We start from the raw sequence: 21,227 nt of genomic DNA on the forward strand, positions 1-21,227 counted from the left end.
AAAGAAAGAAAGAAAGAAAGAAAAGTGCATTCTGCAAAATATCAGCATATACAAAGATCTTATAAGACAGATAGTTACCTCCATAGTGCTGCATAGACAACAGCAAGGGTGATCAAGGCCAAGCAGGAAAGACCACAGCCAATTATCAGGGTGACTGAAGGGGTGCCCGAATATTCCATGATCTGTAGATTGTATACAGGAAAAGAAGTGAATTATGTCCTTTCCATAGATAGATAGATGGAATATAGATAAGTATAAATACACAGATATTAGAATACACTTCTAGCACAGACACATACGTGACACCACAGTCACAGCAGGAAAACTTGATAAATCGGTGCAAGTCTTTGATGGTGATGAACTTTTGTGATAGTGACCGGGTGTCGTTAGTTTACTATGCTGGAAACTTTGCCCACATCCAAATCATTACAACCAATCCAACGTCTCCTTACTGACAATCCCCTAATGTGACTTTTCGGAGGACACATGTTAATGCAGTTAAGCTCCTGTTCATGTAAAAGTCTAGAATAAGAAGTGTCAGGAAAGTAGTGCTGACCTGGCATTCACTGCCCTGTGCCTACTGCCCTGTGCCTGCTCCGCTGCCCGGTGCCTGCTGCCCTGGTGCCTGCTCCGCTGCCCGGTGCCTGCTGCCCTGTGCCTACCCTGCTGCCCTGGTGCCTGCTCCTGCTGCCCGGTGCCTACTGCCCTGTGCCTACTGACCTGTGCCTGCCCTGCTGCCCTGTGCCTACTGCCCTGTGCCTGCTCCTGCTGCACGGTGCCTGCTGCCCTGTGCCTACTGCCCTGTGCCTGCTCCTGCTGCCCGGTGCCTACTGCCCTGTGCCTGCCCTGCTGCACTGTGCCTGCTCCTGCTGCCCTGTGCTTACTGCCCTGCTGCCCTGTGCCTGCTCCTGCTGCCCTGTGCTTACTGCCCTGCTGCCATGTGCCTGCTCCTACTGCCTGCTCCTGCTGCTCTGTGCCTGCTCCTGCTGCCAGGTGCCTACTGCCCTGTGCCTGCCCTGCTGCCCTGTGCCTGCTCCTACTGCCTGCTCCTGCTGTCCTGTGCCTACTGCCCTGTGCCTGCACTGCTGCACTGTGCCTGCTCCTGCTGCCCTGTGCTTACTGCCCTGCTGCCCTGTGCCTGCTCCTACTGACTGCTCCTGCTGCTCTGTGCCTGCTCCTGCTGCCAGGTGCCTACTGCCCTGTGCCTGCCCTGCTGCCCTGTGCCTGCTCCTACTGCCTGCTCCTGCTGTCCTGTGCCTGCCCTGCTGCCCTGTGCCTGCTCATGCTGCCCTGTGCCTACTGCCTTGTGCCTGCTGTGCTGCCTGCTCCTGCTGCCCTGTGCCTGCTCCTGCTGCCCTGTGTTGTGCCTGCTGACTGCTCCTGCTGTCCTGTGCATGCTCCTGCTGCCCTGTGCCTGCTCCTGCTGCCCTGTGTTGTGCCTGCTGACTGCTCCTGCTGTCCTGTGCATGCTCCTGCTGCCCTGTGCCTGCTCCTGCTGCCCTGTGTTGTGCCTGCTGACTGCTCCTGCTGTCCTGTGCATGCTCCTGCTGCCCTGCTAGCTGCTCCTGCTGCCTTGTGCCTGCCATGTGCCTGCTCCTGCTGCCCTGTGCCTGCTCCTGCTGCCCTGTGCCTCCTGCCCTGTGCCTGCTCCTGCTGCCCTGTGCCTGCCCTGCTCCTGCTGCCCTGTGCCTGCTCCTGCTGCCCTGTGCCTGCCCTGCTCCTGCTGCCCTGTGCCTGCCCTGCTCCTGCTGTCCTGTGCCTGCTCCTGCTGTCCTGTGCCTGCCCTGCTCCTGCTTGTCTCCTGTAGAGAAGGTCACTGAGCCTAAGACAATATCCCTGAGATGCCCAGTGCATGTCTGCAATGTATGAGGCAGTCTCCATGCTGTGGCCACTCTGCTATACAGGGTGCTGCCCCTATGCTTAGTGACCTGTGTGTGTTGCTCTGGCACAGATTAGGGGCTCTCTGTGAGACATGCAGCCATCCCCCCAGGTGCAGCAGGAGGACCAGGTCCTGTGCCATGGCAGTCTGCAGGGTGGCATCAGTGGCATCCATGCACGATCACGCTCACACATCCTTCCCCGCGGCTTCTGACAAGTCTTCCCTTCCTTACTTACTATTTCTCTGGGTTGCTGAGCCAAGATGGCGAAGGTAGAGAGACGCTCACAGAAGCATTTAGTGTGGGATGCATCGGTGAGCACGGTCCTGCAGCCCTGGGTGGACCAGGCTCCCAGAGACTCGTTCCTGTGGAAGAAGAGGGAGAACAGATGAGACTGTGATGGAGGACTGCTCGGGACTGAGGGGACGGGGAGCAGCGGTTACTTCCAGCGCTGGCCGCTCACTTCCCTCTCTCCGGTGCTGCGGGCTGCGGGCAGGGAGGGAGCTGTCCGCCGCCGCCGTGGTGCTGATCGCTGCCTCAGCTCCGGCCAGCCCCCATCTCCGGTGCAGCCCTCCTATCTGCAGGTCGCCCCCATAGAAAGCCTCGGTCCTCTCCGGCGGTATTAATGGATGTGAGAGGTGCTGGCGAGGGCTGGGGGAGGGGAGGATTTCACCCTGGAAACCGGCAGCGTCGGATCGCTCCACACCGCCTGCCTGCGCCTTACCTCTGAGGGAGGGGGCTGAGGAAGGGGACAAGGAAAATGGAGGGGAGATGGGAAAAGGGGAGAGACAAGCTGTGGGAATGCTGGGGTACAAGTGGCCCCTGACAGGCGCACGGCAAAGGGTTAAACGGGATTTTTCTGTATCCCCCGCGCTTCATTCTCCCATTTCCCCACGGGCTGCCATGTCACCGTCTATTAACCCATTGCAGCCCCCTGCCTGCCAGCCTAACAATCACCCCTCTGTCCCCACGGCTGCCTCCATCACCGGCCCACTCCTCCCCTCTGCATAGAGCGAAGCATTGCGGATGCTGTGCCCCCTGGCGGCGGAGGGGTTAACACCTTGCAGTATTGTCTCTAACACTCAGCAAATCTCCTTCTGGGGGATCAATAGGAAATCAGCAAAGATTTATCTAAAAGAAGCAAAAAAAAACATTGGCTCCATTGCAGGGGATGGAGGGCTGTCAGCACTGGCTGCACTCTCTGTGGAGCTATGCAGAGCACTCATGGTCATCCAATGAAATCCCCCCCAAAATAGTTCAAGCTTTGGCTTATATATGTATATACACATGGTGAAAGAATATATAGGACTTCCAGAGTGACATACAGCTGCTAATAGGCTTGTGATCCTGTACTTAGCACTGCAGCAGGACAATGCATGGAGAATGAAGAGAGATGGCTTCCCTTTACTCACTGTTGTATTTGGGGGTAGACTGTGATTCCTGGAACACCAGGGCTGTATGTAGAGCGCTGTGCACACAGTACACCATGATGACAACTCTGGCCATATCGCTTTTTGTACCCTCTCGTCTATATATGTTACAGATCTTTGCTAGATTACTAAGGTCTATGATCCACTAACCTTACTAGGAATTTAAAGGGAATCTGTCATTAGGATCACCCCTCCTAGCGCATCTATATGGGCATGGAAGTCATAGAAAGAAGAAATGACACCTTGATATTTGCCATCCAATGTCTTATTCTAGAGAAATCCACAGTTTTCTTAATATGTAATTGAGCTGTTAAGGTCTATGGGCCGGACATAGATCTCCCTGAGACTATGCATACAGGGATTATTTTTCATGAAAGGTGTCGTTACCAGCATAAGACATGTAATGGCTGACAGTCTGCTCTTCTGATCTATAGGTCTCACATAAGCTTCGGAGGCAGACTCTCGGGGCGATCTATCTCCCGCCCAGAAATCTTAACAGTTCATTTACATATTTAGAATAATGTGGATTTCTCTAGAACAAGTCATCAGATCAAAGATATCATTGTATCCAACTCTCTATGACCTGCATGCCCACATAGACAGCAAAGGAGGGTGGATCCTACTGACAGATTTCATTTAAAGGGAACCTGTCACATTAATCATAAAGTCTGATCTGCTAGAAACTTGTTATGGAGCAGAAATAACGTAGCAGATAAATAGGTTTGTGGGAAAAACAGTACACCTTCCGTTCCCGCTCAATTCAATAGTATCAAAATTCACCGCACACCCTTTGTGGAATATCTTGCAGAAATGCAACATTTTATTCAAATTATATGCAAAGTCAATCAAATGCCTTATTTACACTGGATGAATAATATGTAATAAATAAGATAGACCAAACAAGGCAAGTCTTTGTTGTCCAACCACCACAACCCCTTTGTATGCCAGACCAATGCCCAAACCCCATAACCTCACTCTCCAAAATCACTGAAGGGGAGCTTGCTCATCTTCTCTCGAAATCACACCTCACCACTTGTGCACTTGACCCCGTCCCATCTCACCTCCTCCCCAACCTCACCACTACACTAATCCCATCCCTAACCCATCTCTTCAACCTTTCACTAACTTCTGGTACTTTCCCTTCTGCCTTCAAACATGCCACAATCACACCTATCCTCAAAAAACCATCCCTTCACCCAAGCACTATGTCCAGCTATGGCCCCATATCTTTGCTCCCATTTGCTTCCAAACTCCTTGAGCAGCATGTCCATGCTGAACTTTCCTCTCACTTTGCATCTAACTCTCTCTTCGACAACCTACAATCTGGCTTCCGTCCCCACCATTCCACTGAGACTGCCCTGACCAAAATTACTAACGACTTACTTACAGCCAAAGCTAACAGACAATTCTCTATACTCCTCCTCCTAGACCTGTCCTCTGCCTTCGACACAGTTGACCACTGCCTCCAACTACAGATCCTCTCTTCTTTTGGTGTCAAAGACGTTGCCCTATCTTGGATCTCCTCATACCTTGCCAACCGCACATTTAGCGTTTCCTACTCCCCTACTACCTCTTCATCTCGCCCGCTCTCTGTTGGAGTCCCCCAAGGCTCTGTCCTAGGGCCCTTACTCTTCTCAATCTATACACTCGGCCTGGGACAACTCATAAGGTCCTAAGGCTTCCAGTACCATCTATATGCTGATGACACTTAGATCTACCTCTCTGGCCCAGATGTCACCTCTCTGCTGTCCAGAATCCCAGAGTGTCTATCGGCCATATCATCCTTCTTCTCCTCTCGCTTCCTCAAGCTCAATGTGGACAAATCTGAACTCATTATCTTTCCTCCATCACGCATATCTTCCCTTCCTGATCTATCTATCAAAATAAATGAAATCACACTTTCCCCTGTCCCCAAAATCCGCTGCCTTGGAGTAACCCTTGACTCTGCCCTGTCCTTCAAACCGCACATCCAAGCTCTCGCTACCTCCTGTTGCCTCCAGCTCAAAAATATTTCCAGAATCCGTCCTTTCCTCAACCCACACTCTACCAAAATGCTCGTGCTTGCCCTAATCATCTCCCACCTCGACTATTGCAACATCCTCCTATGTGGCCTACCTTCTAACACTCTCGCACCTCTCCAGTCCATCCTTAACTCTGCTGCCCGACTAATTAATCTCTCTCCTCGCTACACTCCTGCTTCACCTCTTTGCAAATCCCTTCACTGGCTCCCAATTTCCCAGCGTATCCAGTTTAAATTACTAACACTGACCTACAAAGCCATCCATAACTTTTCTCCTCCGTATATTTCCACACTAACCTCTCTATCTTCCCTCACGTAATCTCCAGTTCTCCCAAGACCTTCTCCTCTCCTCCAGGCTTATTCGCTCCTCCCTTAATCGCCTCCAAGACTTCTCCTGAATATCCCCCATCCTCTGGAATTCTGTGCCCCAACACATCCGGTTATCCACTACTTTTGGATCCTTCAAAAGAAACCTGAAAACCCACCTCTTCAAGGAAGCTTACAGCCTGTAAAGATGACACGGCCACCTCAACACCATTGGAGCTACTGCAACCCTCAACCTACTGTCTCCTTCCCCATAATCCTGTAGAATGTAAGCCCACAAGGGCAGGGTCCTCTTCCCTCTGTACCAGTCTGTCATTGTTAGTTTGTTTACTGTAAGTGATATTTGTATTTTGATGTAACCCCTTCTCATGTACAGCACCATGGAATTAATGGTGCTATATAAATAATAATAATAATAATAATATGCGACACAGATTACTGACGTTTTGACCACTCCCGAGTCTTAATTATAGGTCACTTTATCCTGGTGCAGTATAGGGCTCAAGATTAGAGAAGTGAGGTCCCCGTAATATCCAGGGGCCCAAAATCTTTTCATCCAAGGGATTATAAAATGCCTAACAGGGCTTGGGAACCTTGGTGAATGGCGTGGACGAGTGGCGCTCCTGCACCTTGCTGTGCGCTGTAAGTAAGGTATTTGATTGACTTTCTATATATTTTAATAAAGTTTTGCATTTCTGAAAGATATTCCACAAAGGGTGTGCGGTGGATTTTGATACTATTGATATTAGACGTTCATGGTCCATCATAACAGCTCCCTGATTTACCACAGAGTGCAGGCCAATTTCTGTCTATGACCTGCTCAATTCAAGGATAACAGTCAAAGGGGAGCTCTGCATCCATATCTGTTTGGTCACTTTTGCAAGAGCACCATCTTGGCCACTAAGCCCCAAATGAGCAGAGGTGATAAAGAATAAAATGCAAGTTATTCTTCACTCAGATGAAATAAAAATACAGACCATTTGTCACCAATGTCTGAATGTCCGTTATAAGCATCAGTGTGGCATCCGTTTTTTTCGCAGGCAAAGAAAAAATTTCCAAACTTCTGATACCCATTAAACAGTAAAAAAAAAACTGACAGCACTCAGATGACACATGGATGGTAACGATGTGCTTCCATTTGTCTCCATAGGCATTGCTTTGAATGCATTATTAGATCCATGCCCTGAATTAATGATGGAAATGTCTCTATTTTTTGTGTGACATGTCTACATGGGCAAGAACACGGTATGTGAAGTTTAATGTTGATAAAAGTAGAGTAGCACACCTAGGTTAAAGTAGTCATATTGCTGCATATACATAAAAAGGTTATTTTTTTGTATGAACTTACTAGAGGGTACCTTTCTGTCGTGCCTGGTGGTGATCTCTGCCGGCTCAGGCAGTGACTCTCCTACTTCCTTTGATGTCACATTAACAGAGGAGCTCTTTCTCTTCGTATCTGTTCTGTTGAAGAGGCACCACTGTCACGCTGATTGCCGGGAGTTAGGCAGTGGGGAGCCGGCTGTCAATCAGCGTGACATCGGCAGTGACGCCCCATCAACATAGCAGAGCGAAAGAGGAGAAGCTGCTCTGTGGACATGATGTTCCCGGAAGCAGGAAAATCACTGGCAGGAGAGGTCCATGACCACTCTAAGCTAGCAGAGAACATGGCTGGGCAGAAATGGTGGTGAATAAGAAGGTGTTCTTTACTGATAGAGTAGTTAGACTGGGGAATGCTTTACAGCAAGGGGTAGTTATGGCAGACACTATGACAGCATATAAACCAGGGCTGGAGGCTTTTCTCACAACAAATGGCATTGTGTGCTATAATCTAGAGCTAGAGAACTTTCAATTGGTGGAGAAACATGGGCCTGCATCTTTCTGCAATCTATATAACCTATATAACTGTGTAATAGTTTATTTTTTACTAATTAAAATAATACAAAGTGAATGAATAAATGAGATCAAATCAATTTTGGTGTGACCATGTTTTGCCATCAAAATAGCATTGAAGAATCAATTCTTCCAGATATACTTGCAGACAGTTTTTTTTTAAGAAATTTGACAAAAAGGTTGTTTTAAATATTTTGGCAAAGAGATCTTCTGTAGTTGTAGGCTTATGTGAAGTCTCTTCATTTAATCTCCCACAGCCTCAATGACCTTGAGATCGGAGCTCTAAGGGGAAATGTCATCACTTCCAGAACTCCATGTTCTTCTTTATGTTCAAGATACCGTAGTTCTTGATAGTTCTTAATGGTATTTCCTGTGTATTTGAGGTCAATGTCCAGATGCAAAATAAATCTAGAGCCAAACAGACACCTCACTGATGGTATCGCATGATGCATTAGTAGCTTCCTATTTTTCCTAGCATTGAGGACTAATTTTCCTTGGCAACAACATTGTCGACAGTCCTCAACATTGCCCATTTCTTGGTGCCGTCAATGCTGAGAAACACAGGCAGATACTTAACCATCAAGCAATACCATCAGGGAAGAAAGTGATTAGTTCCAAATGTATACAGCAGCAGGACAATTATTCCAAACATACAGCCAATATTATCTAGAACTATCTAAAATGTAAAGAATAAGAAGTCCTGCAAGAGAAGATATGGCCCCCCAAGAGCACTAATCTCAACATCACGCGTGAGATCACATGGTAAGACAGAAGCATTTGCACAAGCCTACATGAACAGAAGATCTATGATTGGTTCTCCAAGATGTGTGAACAACCTTTCTAACGAGTTCCGTCAAAAACTATGGTAAAGTGTACCTAGAAGAAGTGATACTTTGATTCTTTTTTGTATGAAGGGTAGTGATGAGCAAATATACTCATTACTCAAGATTTCCCGAGCACGCTCGGGTGTCCTCCGAGTATTTTTTAGTGCTTGGAGATTTAGTTTTCTTCGCCACAGCTGAATAATTTATATCTGTTAGCCAGCTTGATTACATGTGGGGATTCCCTAGCAACCAGGCAACCCCCACATGTAATTAGCCTGGCTAATTGCTGTAAAACATTCAGCTGCGGCGATGAAAACTAAATCTCCGAGCACTAAAAAATACTCGGAGGACCCCCGAGCGTGCTCGGGAAATCTCGAGTAAGGCTGCCGTCACACTAGCAGTATTTGGTCAGTATTTTACATCAGTATTTGTAAGCCAAAACCAGGAGTGGGTGATAAATGCAGAAGTGGAGCATATGGTTCTATTATACTTTTCCTCTATTTGTTCCACTCCTGGTTTTGGCTTACAAATACTGATGTAAAATACTGACCAAACACTGCTAGTGTGATGGCAGCCTAACGAGTATATTCGCTCATCATTAATGAAGGGGTTATCACAGCAAATATTGATTTGATTTAGACATTTCTTTTGTTTATTCATTTTACATTTTGGAAATTGATAAAAATAAACTTTTAGCACTTCTGCTCTAGAAAGCATTCTAATTTAATAGCTTTCTTCCACACATGCCTAAGACTTTTGCACAGTGCTGAATATAACACTCTGCTTAGTCTCTTTAACTTTATATCAAACTGACTTGTTCCCTTTTAGAAAACTTTGTTTGTCTTACCCTTGTATTAAAATTATAGCCAGTATTTATGGACACAATCTACAAAGTACTATTTTCAAAAACAGGCAGAGTTTAGTGACTATTCCACTGGATATTATCTTTGCAGTTAGTATTTAAAACCTTTTATACGTTTGAATGTGTAGAGCGCATTTTTATTGTTCAAATGCAGCTAAAAAATGAGAGATAGTCTGTTATCCTCAAATCGCTATCTAAAACACGTATACAGATTTTTAGGCGACTTAGCCCCTTTAAAAAAAATCATACCTGTGAGCACTGTCAGAACTCAATCAGCGACTCTACACAGACTCTCAATGTTGATACCGTGTACACAGTGGCGTAACTACAAAGTTATGGGCCCCAGTGCAAACTTTCAAATGGGGCCCCCCCCCCACCATGCCAAAATATTTTCCACCCAATTTCACATTTTCCCTATTAAATAATTCCATACATGTCCTGGCTGCCCCCCCTAGATACGCCACTGCCCTAGATATGCCTCCTTGCCTATTCCACAACTTCCATCATTTCCTCCTCCCCCACCATCCCCATCCTTGTCCATTCCACCACTTCCATCATTTCCTCCTCCACCACCATCCCCATCCTTGCCCATTCCACCACTTCCATCATTTCCTCCTCCACCACCATCCCCATCCTTGCCCATTCCACCACTTCCATCATTTCCTCCTCCACCATCGTCCCCATCCTTGCCCATTCCACCACTTCCATCATTTCCTCCTCCACCACCATCCCCATCCTAGCCCATTCCACCACTTCCATCATTTCCTCCTCCACCACCATCCCCATCCTTGCCCATTCCACCATTTCCATCATTTCCTCCTCCACCACCATCCCCATCCTAGCCCATTCCACCACTTCCATCATTTCCTCCTCCACCACCATCCCCATCCTTGCCCATTCCACCACCATCCCCATCCTTGCCCATTCCACCACTTCCATCATTTCCTCCTCCACCACCATCCCCATCCTTGCCCATTCCTCCACTTCCATCATTTCCTCCTCCACCACCATCCCCATCCTTGCCCATTCCACCACTTCCATCATTTCCTCCTCCACCACCGTCCCCATCCTTGCCCATTCCACCACTTCCATCATTTCCTCCTCCACCACCATCCCCATCCTAGCCCATTCCACCACTTCCATCATTTCCTCCTCCACCACCATCCCCATCCTTGCCCATTCCACCACTTCCATCATTTCCTCCTCCACCACCATCCCCATCCTTGCCCATTCCACCATTTCAATCATTTCCTCCTCCACCACCATCCCCATCCTTGCCCATTCCACCACCATCCCCATCCTTGCCCATTCCACCACTTCCATCGTTTCCTCCTCCACCACCATCCCCATCCTTGCCCATTCCACCACTTCCATCATTTCCTCCTCCACCACCGTCCCCATCCTTGCCCATTCCACCACTTCCATCATTTCCTCCTCCACCACCATCCCCATCCTTGCCCATTCCACCACTTCCATCGTTTCCTCCTCCACCACCATCCCCATCCTTGCCCATTCAACCACTTTCATCATTTCCTCCTCCACCACCATCCCCATCCTTGCCCATTCCACCACTTCCATCATTTCCTCCTCCACCACTATCCCCATCCTTGCCCATTCCACCACCATCCCCATCCTTGCCCATTCCACCACTTCCATCATTTCCTCCTCCACCACCATCCCCATCCTTGCCCATTCCACCACTTCCATCATTTCCTCCTCCACCACCATCCCCATCCTTGCCCATTCCACCACTTCCATCATTTCCTCCTCCACCACCATCCCCATCCTTGCCCATTCCACCACCATCCCCATCCTTGCCCATTCCACCACTTCCATCATTTCCTCCTCCACCACCATCCCCATCCATGCCCTCTCCTCCCTCTACACACACACACACACACCTCACCTCTCCTCACGCTCTGCCGCAGCATCTCATCGCCTTCCTCTGACACAGCCGGCCGCTGCCTGATGACGTCATCCAGCGGCGCGTCTGTGTGAGAGGAAGCAGGAAGACAGATCGCTGGGCAGCGGCGCTGCAGGGATTTCTCCCTGCCTGCCGCAGCCACTCTGCAGGGGCTCCCCTCCACCTCTGCTCACATTGGGAGTCGGCGCTCTGCAGCTTCTCTGTGCCGGCTGTCAGCTTGACAGTCGGCACAGAGAACAGCTGACTCCCAGTGCGGGGGGCGGCAGAATGCAGCCGCCGGGGGAGACGCTGCGGGCCGCCACATTAGGCGGCCCGACTGCGGCCCCCCCCCCTGCCGGCTGCGCCCTGCCCCCCGTAGATACGCCTCGGACTGTTGCCGTGCAGGAGGGATCTCCTGCACTGCAACATGGTGTCGGCCGGTGCCTCTGACCTGCCGGGCGGCAGGCCCCTGACCTGCCCGGCCCCGTCGCAATGGCGACCACTGCGACCGCGGTAGTTACGCCACTGCCTGTACACAGCACAGAGCTGCGGAAGCAGTTATGAGAGTTTTTCTGCACCTTTTGCCCGAAAGAATGCAATCTTCCTGTACCAGCAAGTTTAAAGGTAATCTGTCAGTGTGAAATATGGGCAGGACACTGATCTGCATGAGAATCTGCCTCTAGAGATTATTATAAATGAAAGGAGGAGTTACCGGTGTGAGACAGGTAACTAACACAGAACTGTGGAACTGAACTTTGTCTCCTTACAAACACGTTAGCAGCTGCAGCTCTCTCAGCTCTGCTGTATGTACTGTAACAATATTGCAGCCCTGTCTGCCTGTGAGATGGAAGCTGAAGCCGAAAGGAACCTGCAGATGGGTCAGCTATAATCACACACAGCTCTGCAGTGAGGTCAGGAGGGCGGACATCACACTGGTAACTCTCCTTCATGTGTAATAAGCTCTGGAGGCAGAGTCTCACGCAGATCAGTGTCTGGCCAAAAGATGTTAACAGCTCATTTACATACAAGAAAAAGGAGAATTTCTCTGGAATAAGACATCAGATTACAGAAATCAAAGTGTCATTTATTTATTCAGCTTCCTATGACATGCAACCCCATATACACGGCTTAGAAGTGTTGATCCAACTGACAGACTCCCTATAGCACCTGATTTATGTGAATTATTTCAGCGTTTTTCACCCATTGGAATGAATGGGAAAAATATATGCAAAAATTGTGTATTTTCCGCAGGATTTTTCTGCTGCAAATACTGTATGCGTGCACATACCAGTAGAGTACATCTTCTGTTCTTTATATGGATTTGAACACTCTCATGCACAGGACGGGCACTCAATTATTATTTTTACTGCAAGAACAGTCCTGATCCAGGTGATAAGTATGAAGCATTTTTATTTTATGGTGGAGTGATTTTGGACAATCACTTAAAGCAGCAGTGACAAATCTAATACACTTGCACAGGAGTCTGGAAATTCCTTACCATGCTTATCTTTCTACTTTAAGAAATTCCATAGAAGTGAATAGATAGAGCCATGCCTGCACAGTTACCTCTCCATTCCGAATATAGGGGGTCAGGGAACCCCAATTGTTTAGATAGAAATGGATCTTAAGGTAGCACTAACCCCAATGAAATATATATGTTCTAAAAAAATGGCACACATGTCTTAGTTATAAATACCCTTGTAAGGCCGCAAGTAGCTGCCACAGTTCAGTGAAGCAAGTTTTTGTGGCTCTCTATGGATAACGTTTGTTTGTACAATTTTTGTAGGCTAAAACTTTAACCTAAGAAAGGAAAAAAGATCTTGCAGAAAATTACGTGATACTATGGTAACAGTAATGTGCATTCAGCCCAGGGAGTTAGCACTGAGCAGTTAGGACATAGGTTAAAAAATGTAAATCCTGCTTGCTGAAAATGAAAAAAAAAAATAGTAGATATGCGCTTGATTATTGAAGAAAGAGTCCTCAGTCTCGGGGGCAGCCTTTGTCCCAAAGCAATTCAATGCTAGCAACGGTAAAACGTTACACTAAAAAGGTGAAAAATATTTCTGTAAATAAGCAGGAAATATAGAAATAGGATATAGTCAGGGTCGGACTGGCCATCGGGCATTTCTGGCAAATGCCAGAAGGGCCAGTTCCTGTAGTGGACCGCTCGATACGTTCTTGGTGTCAGGGAAGTCGGTAATAGCTAAATAGTTACGAGGAAGCTAAAGGACCTTCGGTGACGTCATGAGCATGTGATCAGTCACATGCACGTGTAGGCGGGATCAGAATACCAGCAGGGCTGGAGGTCACATGATCCATATCACAGAGATGAATTTGCCTGCACGGCTATGCCTTCTGGGATGGGGCACCGCAGGAGAGTGATAATGCCTCTGGGCGCTGCGGTCACCTGACCAGGATGGGGGTAGGAGCGCTCATTAACCCCTGCAGCACCGGACAGGTGTGTGAGGTGCCGCAATTGTGCTGTGGTGATGGTGAACTACAGGTACCAGGGAGGGAGTCTCTGCGTGCCAAGCAGTGTAGAGGTGTGTGGGACGGGGGTGTGAGAAAAACACAGCAGAAAAAGGGCAGCTGTATCATCACCAGGTCACAATACTAATGCACTGCAGCAGCTGCCACAATAAAAGGAGCAATGAACTGGTGAGCGTAACCACCATGGAGGGGACTGCCTAGTAATAAAACTGCCTCCTACAGCTATGGGTATATTCTGTGATTGTTTTACATGAATTACCTTTGATTCATTTTGATAACATCTGTACTCCTATTTTTCATGATATATTGTGTTGATTTATTCTTTATATTGGTGACAGGATAGGGGCGCAGGATGGGAGCACCATATGACAGGATGGGGCGCAGGATGAGAGCAGCACATGACAGGATGGGGGCGCAGGATGGGAGTAGCACATGACGGGATGGGGGCGCAGGATGGGAGCAGCACATGACAGGATGGGAGCAGCACATACCTGAATGGGGGCGCAGGATGGGAGCACCACATGACAGGATGAGGGCAGCACATACCAGAATGGGGGCGCAGGATAAGAGCACCACATGACAGGATGGGGGCGCAGGATGAGAGCAGCACATGACAGGATGGGGGCGCAGGATGAGAGCAGCACATGACAGGATAAGAGCAGCACATGACAGGATGGGGGCGCAGGATGAGAGCAGCACATGACAGGATGGGGGCGCAGGATGAGAGCAGCACATGACAGGATGGGGGCGCAGGATGGAGCAGCACATGACAGGATGGGGGCGCAGGATGAGAGCAGCACATGACAGGATAAGAGCAGCACATGACAGGATGGGGGCGCAGGATGAGAGCAGCACATGACAGGATGGGGGCACAGGATGGGAATAGCACATGACAGGATGGGAGCAGCACATACCAGAATGGAGGCGCAGGATGGGAGCACCACATGACAGCATGGGGCGCAGGATGAGAGCACCACATGACAGGATGGGGGCGCAGAATTGGAGTAGCACATGACAGGATGAGGGCAGCACATACCAGAATGTGGGCACAGGATGGGAGCACCACATGACAGGATTGTGGCACAGAATGGGAGCACATTACAGGATGAGGGCACAGGAAGAGAGTAGCACATGACAAGATGGAGGTGCACAAAACAGGATATGGCACAGTATGGGGCTGCACATGACAGGAAGGGGGCGCAGGATGGGTGCAGCATATAACAGGATGGGGGCGCAAGATGGTAGCAGCACATGACAAGATTAGGGCGCAGGATGGAAGCAGCGCATACCAGGATGGAGACCATATACCAATATAAATGCTGGCCACCCGGGCGTAGAATGGGTTCAATAACTAGCATATATGTATATATATATACTGTATATACAGTACAATGGAAGATTTACCCCTCTGCAGTTTATTGTAAAAGAATACAAACTTCTGCTGCGCCGGCGTCTATTATTGTCTGCATCTCTGGCATTACTTCAATAGCGCTAAAGAGGATTAGCTGCTGAGCTCCTGATTGGCGGCAGCACTGTTGACGTGACATCAGAACTGTAGACACTGTATCTACGGAGTGTGAATAAAGTGCAGTTTTTTATTCACACAATGTGGGGGGGTAGTGCCATGTGATGATTTATCGAATAGTACTCGGCCCAGTGTTATTCTATGGGGCAGAGCAGTTCAGCGATTATTTTCTCAAGCTGAATCGGCATTAGAGAACAATGGCAGCATGCTCTGCTCACTCGCACCCCCATTACAAGTCTATGGGTCTGAGTGAAACATCACACTGCACTCGGATACCACCCCAGTGCAATCCGATATACACCGAGTCAGGCTATGGAGGAGACGGAGTAATTTCTCCATCTCATCCATTACCTGTCTCGACGTATATCGGATTGCACTGGAATGACATCCGAGTGCAGTGTGACGTTTCGCATGCATCCATAGACTTGTATGGGGGTGAGTGAGACAAGTCTCTGTACCAATCGCAGCATGCTGTGATTGTTCTCTCATGCCGAATCAACATGAGAAAATAATCGCAGCTCTGGGCTTCAACAGAGGATAACACTGGGCCGAGTGCTATATGATGTTTTATCACATAGCACTCAGCCATGTTATACGCTCATGTGACCCCGGCCTTTGAGCAATAAATAGGACTGAGCTGTAATACTGTAGTACAGTATATAGTCTTGTTACACTCACATCACATCTTGTGACCTACTGGTGCACAAATCTACTGTATAATTGTCTAAGGGTCACTTCCGTCTGTCTGTCTGTCTGTCACGGATATTCATTGGTCGCGGCCTCTGTCTATCATGGAAATCCAAGTCGCTGATTGGTCGTGGCTGTTTTGCAGTGACCAATCAGCTACGGGCACAGTCCCGCGGCAACATGGCCGCTCCTTCCTCCCCACAGTCAGTGCCCCCTCCATACTCCCCTCTGGTCACCGCTCACACAGGGTTAATGGCAGCGTTAACCGACCACGCTATGCCACAGTGTAACGCACTCGGTTAACGCTGCTATTAACCCTGTATGACCAACGTTTTACTGTTGATGATGCCTAAGCGGCATCAATAGTAAGAAGATCTAATGTTAAAAATAATTAAAAAAATAAAAAATCTTTAAATACTCACCGTCCGTCGGCCCCTCGGATCCACAACAGGCCTTTCCCGCTCACGACGCTCCGGTAACCGGTTCCATGCTGCGATCTCGCGAGATGATGATGTAGCGGTCTCGTGAGACCGCTACGTCATCATCTCGCGAGACCGCAATGCACTCTTCAGACCGGAGCGCGCGAGGACTCATCGTCGGTAACTGCTTCGCTTGGATCCGGGGGCTCCAGAAGGTGAGTATATAACTATTTTTTATTTTAATTCTTTTTTTTTACAAGGATATGATGCCCACATTGCTATATACTACGTGGGCTGGGCAATATACTACATGGGCTGTGCAATATACTACATGGGCTGTGCTTTATACTATGTGGGCTATGCAATATACTACGTGACTGGGCAATATACTATGTGGATGGGCAATATACTACGTGGCTGGGCAATATACTACGTTACTGGGCAATATACTACGTGGCTGGGCAATATACTACGTGACTGAACAATATACTACGTGGTTGGGCAATATACTATGTCACTGGGCAATGTACTAGGTTACTGGGCAATATACTACATACTACGTGACTGGGCAATATACTACGTGACTGGGCAAAATACTACGTGGCTGGGCAATATACTACGCAGCTGGCCAATATACTATGTCACTGGGCAATATACTACGTAGCTGGGCAATATAGTACGTCACTGGGCAATATACTACGTGGCTGGGCAATATACTACGTGACTGGGCAATATACTACGTGACTGGGCAATATACTACGTAGCTGGGCAATATACCACGTGGCTGGGCAATATACTGTACTATGTGACTGGGCAATATACTACGTGACTGGGCAATATACTACGTGGCTGGGCAATATACTACGTGGCTGTGCTATATACTACGTGGACATGCATATTCTAGAATACCCGATGCGTTAGACAAGTGGGCCTGTGTACCTTCAAATGCCAGGGCTGAATTTTAGTCCCAGTCCGGCCCTGGATACAGGTACCAAGTTTAAGTCCGAAGTCATTCGCTACCCACTCCAGTGGGCAAGAAAAAATTCTGAAGAGTGTCATATGTGAAAGTGTTTTTCAGACACACATTTATTTATCTTTGGTATAGTTTTAAAGCATAAAGCAACGGAGGTCCAGACTCATAAACACACTATTTCCAAAAATGGGCTGACTTTAACCTGACTTTTTTTTTTCTTAAAGTGATGATAAAGGATTTTAAATCCAGAAAAGCAAGTTAGTGACTCCATTAAAAGAGTCAGGTAGCTCTGAAATGCATCAGATATTTTTCTACGCCTATTGCTAATCCTTTGAGGTGAAGAAACTGTATCAATAATTGGTGCAATAGAGTTTTATCTGAGTAACAGTGTGGAGATCAAAGGCAATAGTAGTCACCTGGTATTGTCATATGACCACAACAAGAAAGGTCCTAGGCTGCTGCAGACCCACAACTGAAAATAACTGAATTGATATGAAAGGGTTAATTCTGCACGGCCAGTAGAGCAAGGATGGAAGCGATATCCAGATATGTGTTTGATTAGTCACCGCATTTCGAAGTTCCAAACTTCTTCATAAGGACAATCCACAGTGGTTAGTCCTGTTGAAGAACTTTGTACGTGTTGCCCAATAAATCGCATATCTGGATATCGCTTTCATCTTCCAGCCTTGATCTACTGGATGCGCAGAATTAACTGTTTCTATCCAATTCAGTTATGATACTATTTTAGTGGAACCAGAATAAAGATTTTTTTTTTTGCTTTTAATTGAATTAAAATGTGTGTATGCACTCGGGGCGCGCTAAATTGTCAATACAAAAAACTAATATAATAAAGGTGCTACAACATGAATCGAACCGCCAATATCAGGAAGAAGAAGAAAAGGACCAAAACATATCAGATGTGCGCACCTAATTAGTCGATAAAAAATATGTTTTTATTAACACTAATGGACAAAAAAGTAAATAAAAAGAAAAACAATCAAAATTACACAAGGTTAAAATATAACATGAAGTGCTGAATTGAAAACTTTTATCATCACTTTTAACACAGCTATTTGATACCTCACAAGTAGGGATGAGCGGACTCGTAGAAGTTGTAGTAAGGGCTGAGGGGCTGCAAAAGGAAACAAAATGGGGGTAAGAGCAGGACAATTGCCCTGCAAACAAATGTGGATAGGAAAATTAGATAAAATAGCAGAATTGAAAAAAATAATAATCTTGAACCAGGAGGCAAGGTCCAAGTGGAGGAGTGGAGCAGTGCCTTGCATGTGTAGCTTACTGTTCTTGGTAACATGTAATCCCTGTGCGGGAGACTGGTGTACAGAAACTGAGTCTGATAGGAGCAGACAGTGTTTTACAGTAAGAGACATAAGTCCTGCTTAACTGCATCAGCTTGGCAACCTAGAAGAGGAGAAGCAGTAACAGAGGACAGGACTGATTGGCTGAGCAAGCTGGGGAAGAAAGGTGGAGGAGACAGTACCGGAGGACATGAGGGCTGTCAGTTATTACTGAGGAGAGACAGCAGTGAACCAGGAGAGCACAGTGTGCGGATGGATAGTTCTCCATGTGAGAGGACAGTGAGCCTTGGACCTGCATTAGAACTACAGACCAGACAGGTTATCCGGGGTTGCCCACATGCTACTGGCTCCCCATCAAGGGGATTAACTGTACCTTGTATCCCTAAGCATCCCACTAAAGCTCCCCACAAGATTCAGGTGGAGACACTGCATCATATTGAGGTAAGAGCTACCAGACACCCTGCTCATGGAGGTGGCTTAAAGGGGGGTTACAGTGGAAGCACTGCTGAGATAGCTCAAGACAGGTACAGCCATTATGGAAACATTAACTGAAGCACAAGTGTCCATATGGTGTGGGGAGATTGGCGTAACAGCAGAACACAGTTTTTCAGTGTGTTGTGAACTCACTGATGCATCTGATGAAGAGGTGCTACAGAGTGTGAACTGAATCCAGGAAGATGTTAACCCCTGAGTGCTTGACAGATGGAAAATGGGAGGGGACAATCATTGGCATCCCTGATTGCTACTGAAAGTACCCTAGAAAATGAGAACTTTCCATCAATCATTACTGTGCCCTTAAAACATGAGCAACGGTGAGAGGCCAGCAGCAGAGGCATCATGCTCAGAGTCAAGCACACCGGAGGTCTAGTAGAAGTTTACCTCCCAATCCCCACTTGGGACAAGCTTGAAGAAACTGCCACTACTGCGGATGTGGTGGTGGCAGTCATTGAGAAGTTAGTCGCCCAGTTTGCCAAATTGCAGCCTGAGGGGGCCTATCGTCGTCGTTTCCCAGGTAGATGGGAAATGGGGAAAGGGGCCAGTAGAGTCCCATATTGGCCCCCAACAAAATCAAAGGTGTACTGTACAACTCCATTTAACATTACACAGGCAGGAATACTTCCTAAAGGTTTCATGGGACCAACACCACAAGTATCGGCTTGTACCAGTGGCCAATCTTGCACTGTGTTGCTGGATAGTGAATCGCAAGTGTCTATCAATTTACACCTACCACATTACCTACCATATTATTTAGGTCAATAAATGGTTTGATCTGACAATCAGTGACATATAGGAAAAATAAGGAGTGTTTTTGAGAATCCCATCTTACTCATTTCAATTTTCTTTTGATGAAATTATTGACTGAATAAATCCATGTAAGAGACATTAAAAGAATCCAAGTGGAATGCATTTTCAAATACATTCCTTGGAGGCCTACTGTCATATAGAAAAATAGCTCCTGCTGCTTTCATATATAACATGCTGTTACATGAGGCATTAAAATCTCCCTAGTGACAAGTCTGATAAGAGTCAATCATTCTTGTCTTAGGCAAGTGTATTCTAGTGACATGGCCTTTAATGTGTCAAGGATTCTGTTGTACAAAACATTTCCATTAATCACATATGAATCCAGAAAGTTTCCTGGAATCGGCCTGTGTTCATCACTTACGAATAGACAATACACCTATATATGACATAGACGTAAATATAAAGCACTGTCTATTTTTATTTGATGTTAAAGCATTAAGCATCTACAGTAGATCCTTATATTTATTTCAGCATCCATAAATTGTAACTTGGCGGTTTCCTATAATATTCACACAATATTAACCTGGAGGTTAGAACTGCACTTTAATACACTTTAATATGGAGCAGCAAACAGAGTGAAGGTCAAAATTCACTGGAGCCCCTTCAGAAACATGATAAATGGGGGAGGGAAGGATTAAACCCCTCACTGATGTCAATGTCAGGTATAATCTACTATATAATTGTCTAAGGGTCACTTCCATCTTTCTGTCTGTCCTTCTGTCTTTCCTTCTGTCTGTCTGTCACGGATATTCATTGGTCGCGGCCTCTGTCTGTCATGGAAATCCAAGTCGCTGATTGGTCGTGGCAAAACAGCCATGACCAATCAGCGACGGTCACAGTCCAGAAGAAAATGGCCGCTCCTTCCTCCCCGCAGTCAGTGCCCGGCGCCCGCATACTCCCCTTCAGTCACCGCTCACACAGGGTTAATGACAGTGATAACGGACCGTGTTATGCCGCAGGTAACGCACTCCGTAGCCGCTGCTATTAACCCTGTGTGTCCCCAACTTTTTAATATTGATGCTGCCTATGCGGCATCAATAGTAAAAAAATGTAATGTTAAAAATAATAAAAAAACAAAAAACCTGCTACTCTCACCCTCCGTAGTCCGCCGAGCCGATCGCGCCTGCCACCATCTTCCGTTCCCGGCGATGCATTACGAAATTACCCAGAAGACTTGCGAGACCGCTAAGTCATCTGGGTAATTTTGCAATGCATCCTGGGAACGGAAGATGGCGGCAGCCGCGCGCGTATCGCCGGAGCTTCGGTAGATCCCAGGGGGTGAGTATATAACTTTTTTATTTTAATAATTTTTTTAACAGGGATATGGTGCCCACACTGCTGTATACTATGTGGGCTGTGTTAGATACCACGTGGCTACTATA

The 21,227-nt window shown here is 47.3% G+C and overlaps 1 protein-coding gene across 5 annotated transcripts in view; it reads right to left on the bottom strand.

Moving 5' to 3' along the window:
* Positions 1-21,227, bottom strand: part of ADGRB3 (adhesion G protein-coupled receptor B3) — a 1,579,303-nt gene that overhangs the window by 230,282 nt on the left and 1,327,794 nt on the right. For all 5 annotated transcript variants that reach the window (XM_069726666.1, XM_069726664.1, XM_069726665.1 and 2 more), the window contains 2 exons: positions 2,116-2,242; positions 79-182 (listed from right to left, as the gene is read on the bottom strand). In XM_069726666.1, the coding sequence (XP_069582767.1) occupies positions 79-182; positions 2,116-2,242 (231 nt within the window). The remainder of the gene's footprint in view (positions 1-78; positions 183-2,115; positions 2,243-21,227) is intronic.

The sequence above is a fragment of the Ranitomeya imitator genome, chromosome 5 (assembly GCF_032444005.1).
Source record: "Ranitomeya imitator isolate aRanImi1 chromosome 5, aRanImi1.pri, whole genome shotgun sequence".
Taxonomy (NCBI): Eukaryota; Metazoa; Chordata; class Amphibia; order Anura; family Dendrobatidae; genus Ranitomeya; species Ranitomeya imitator.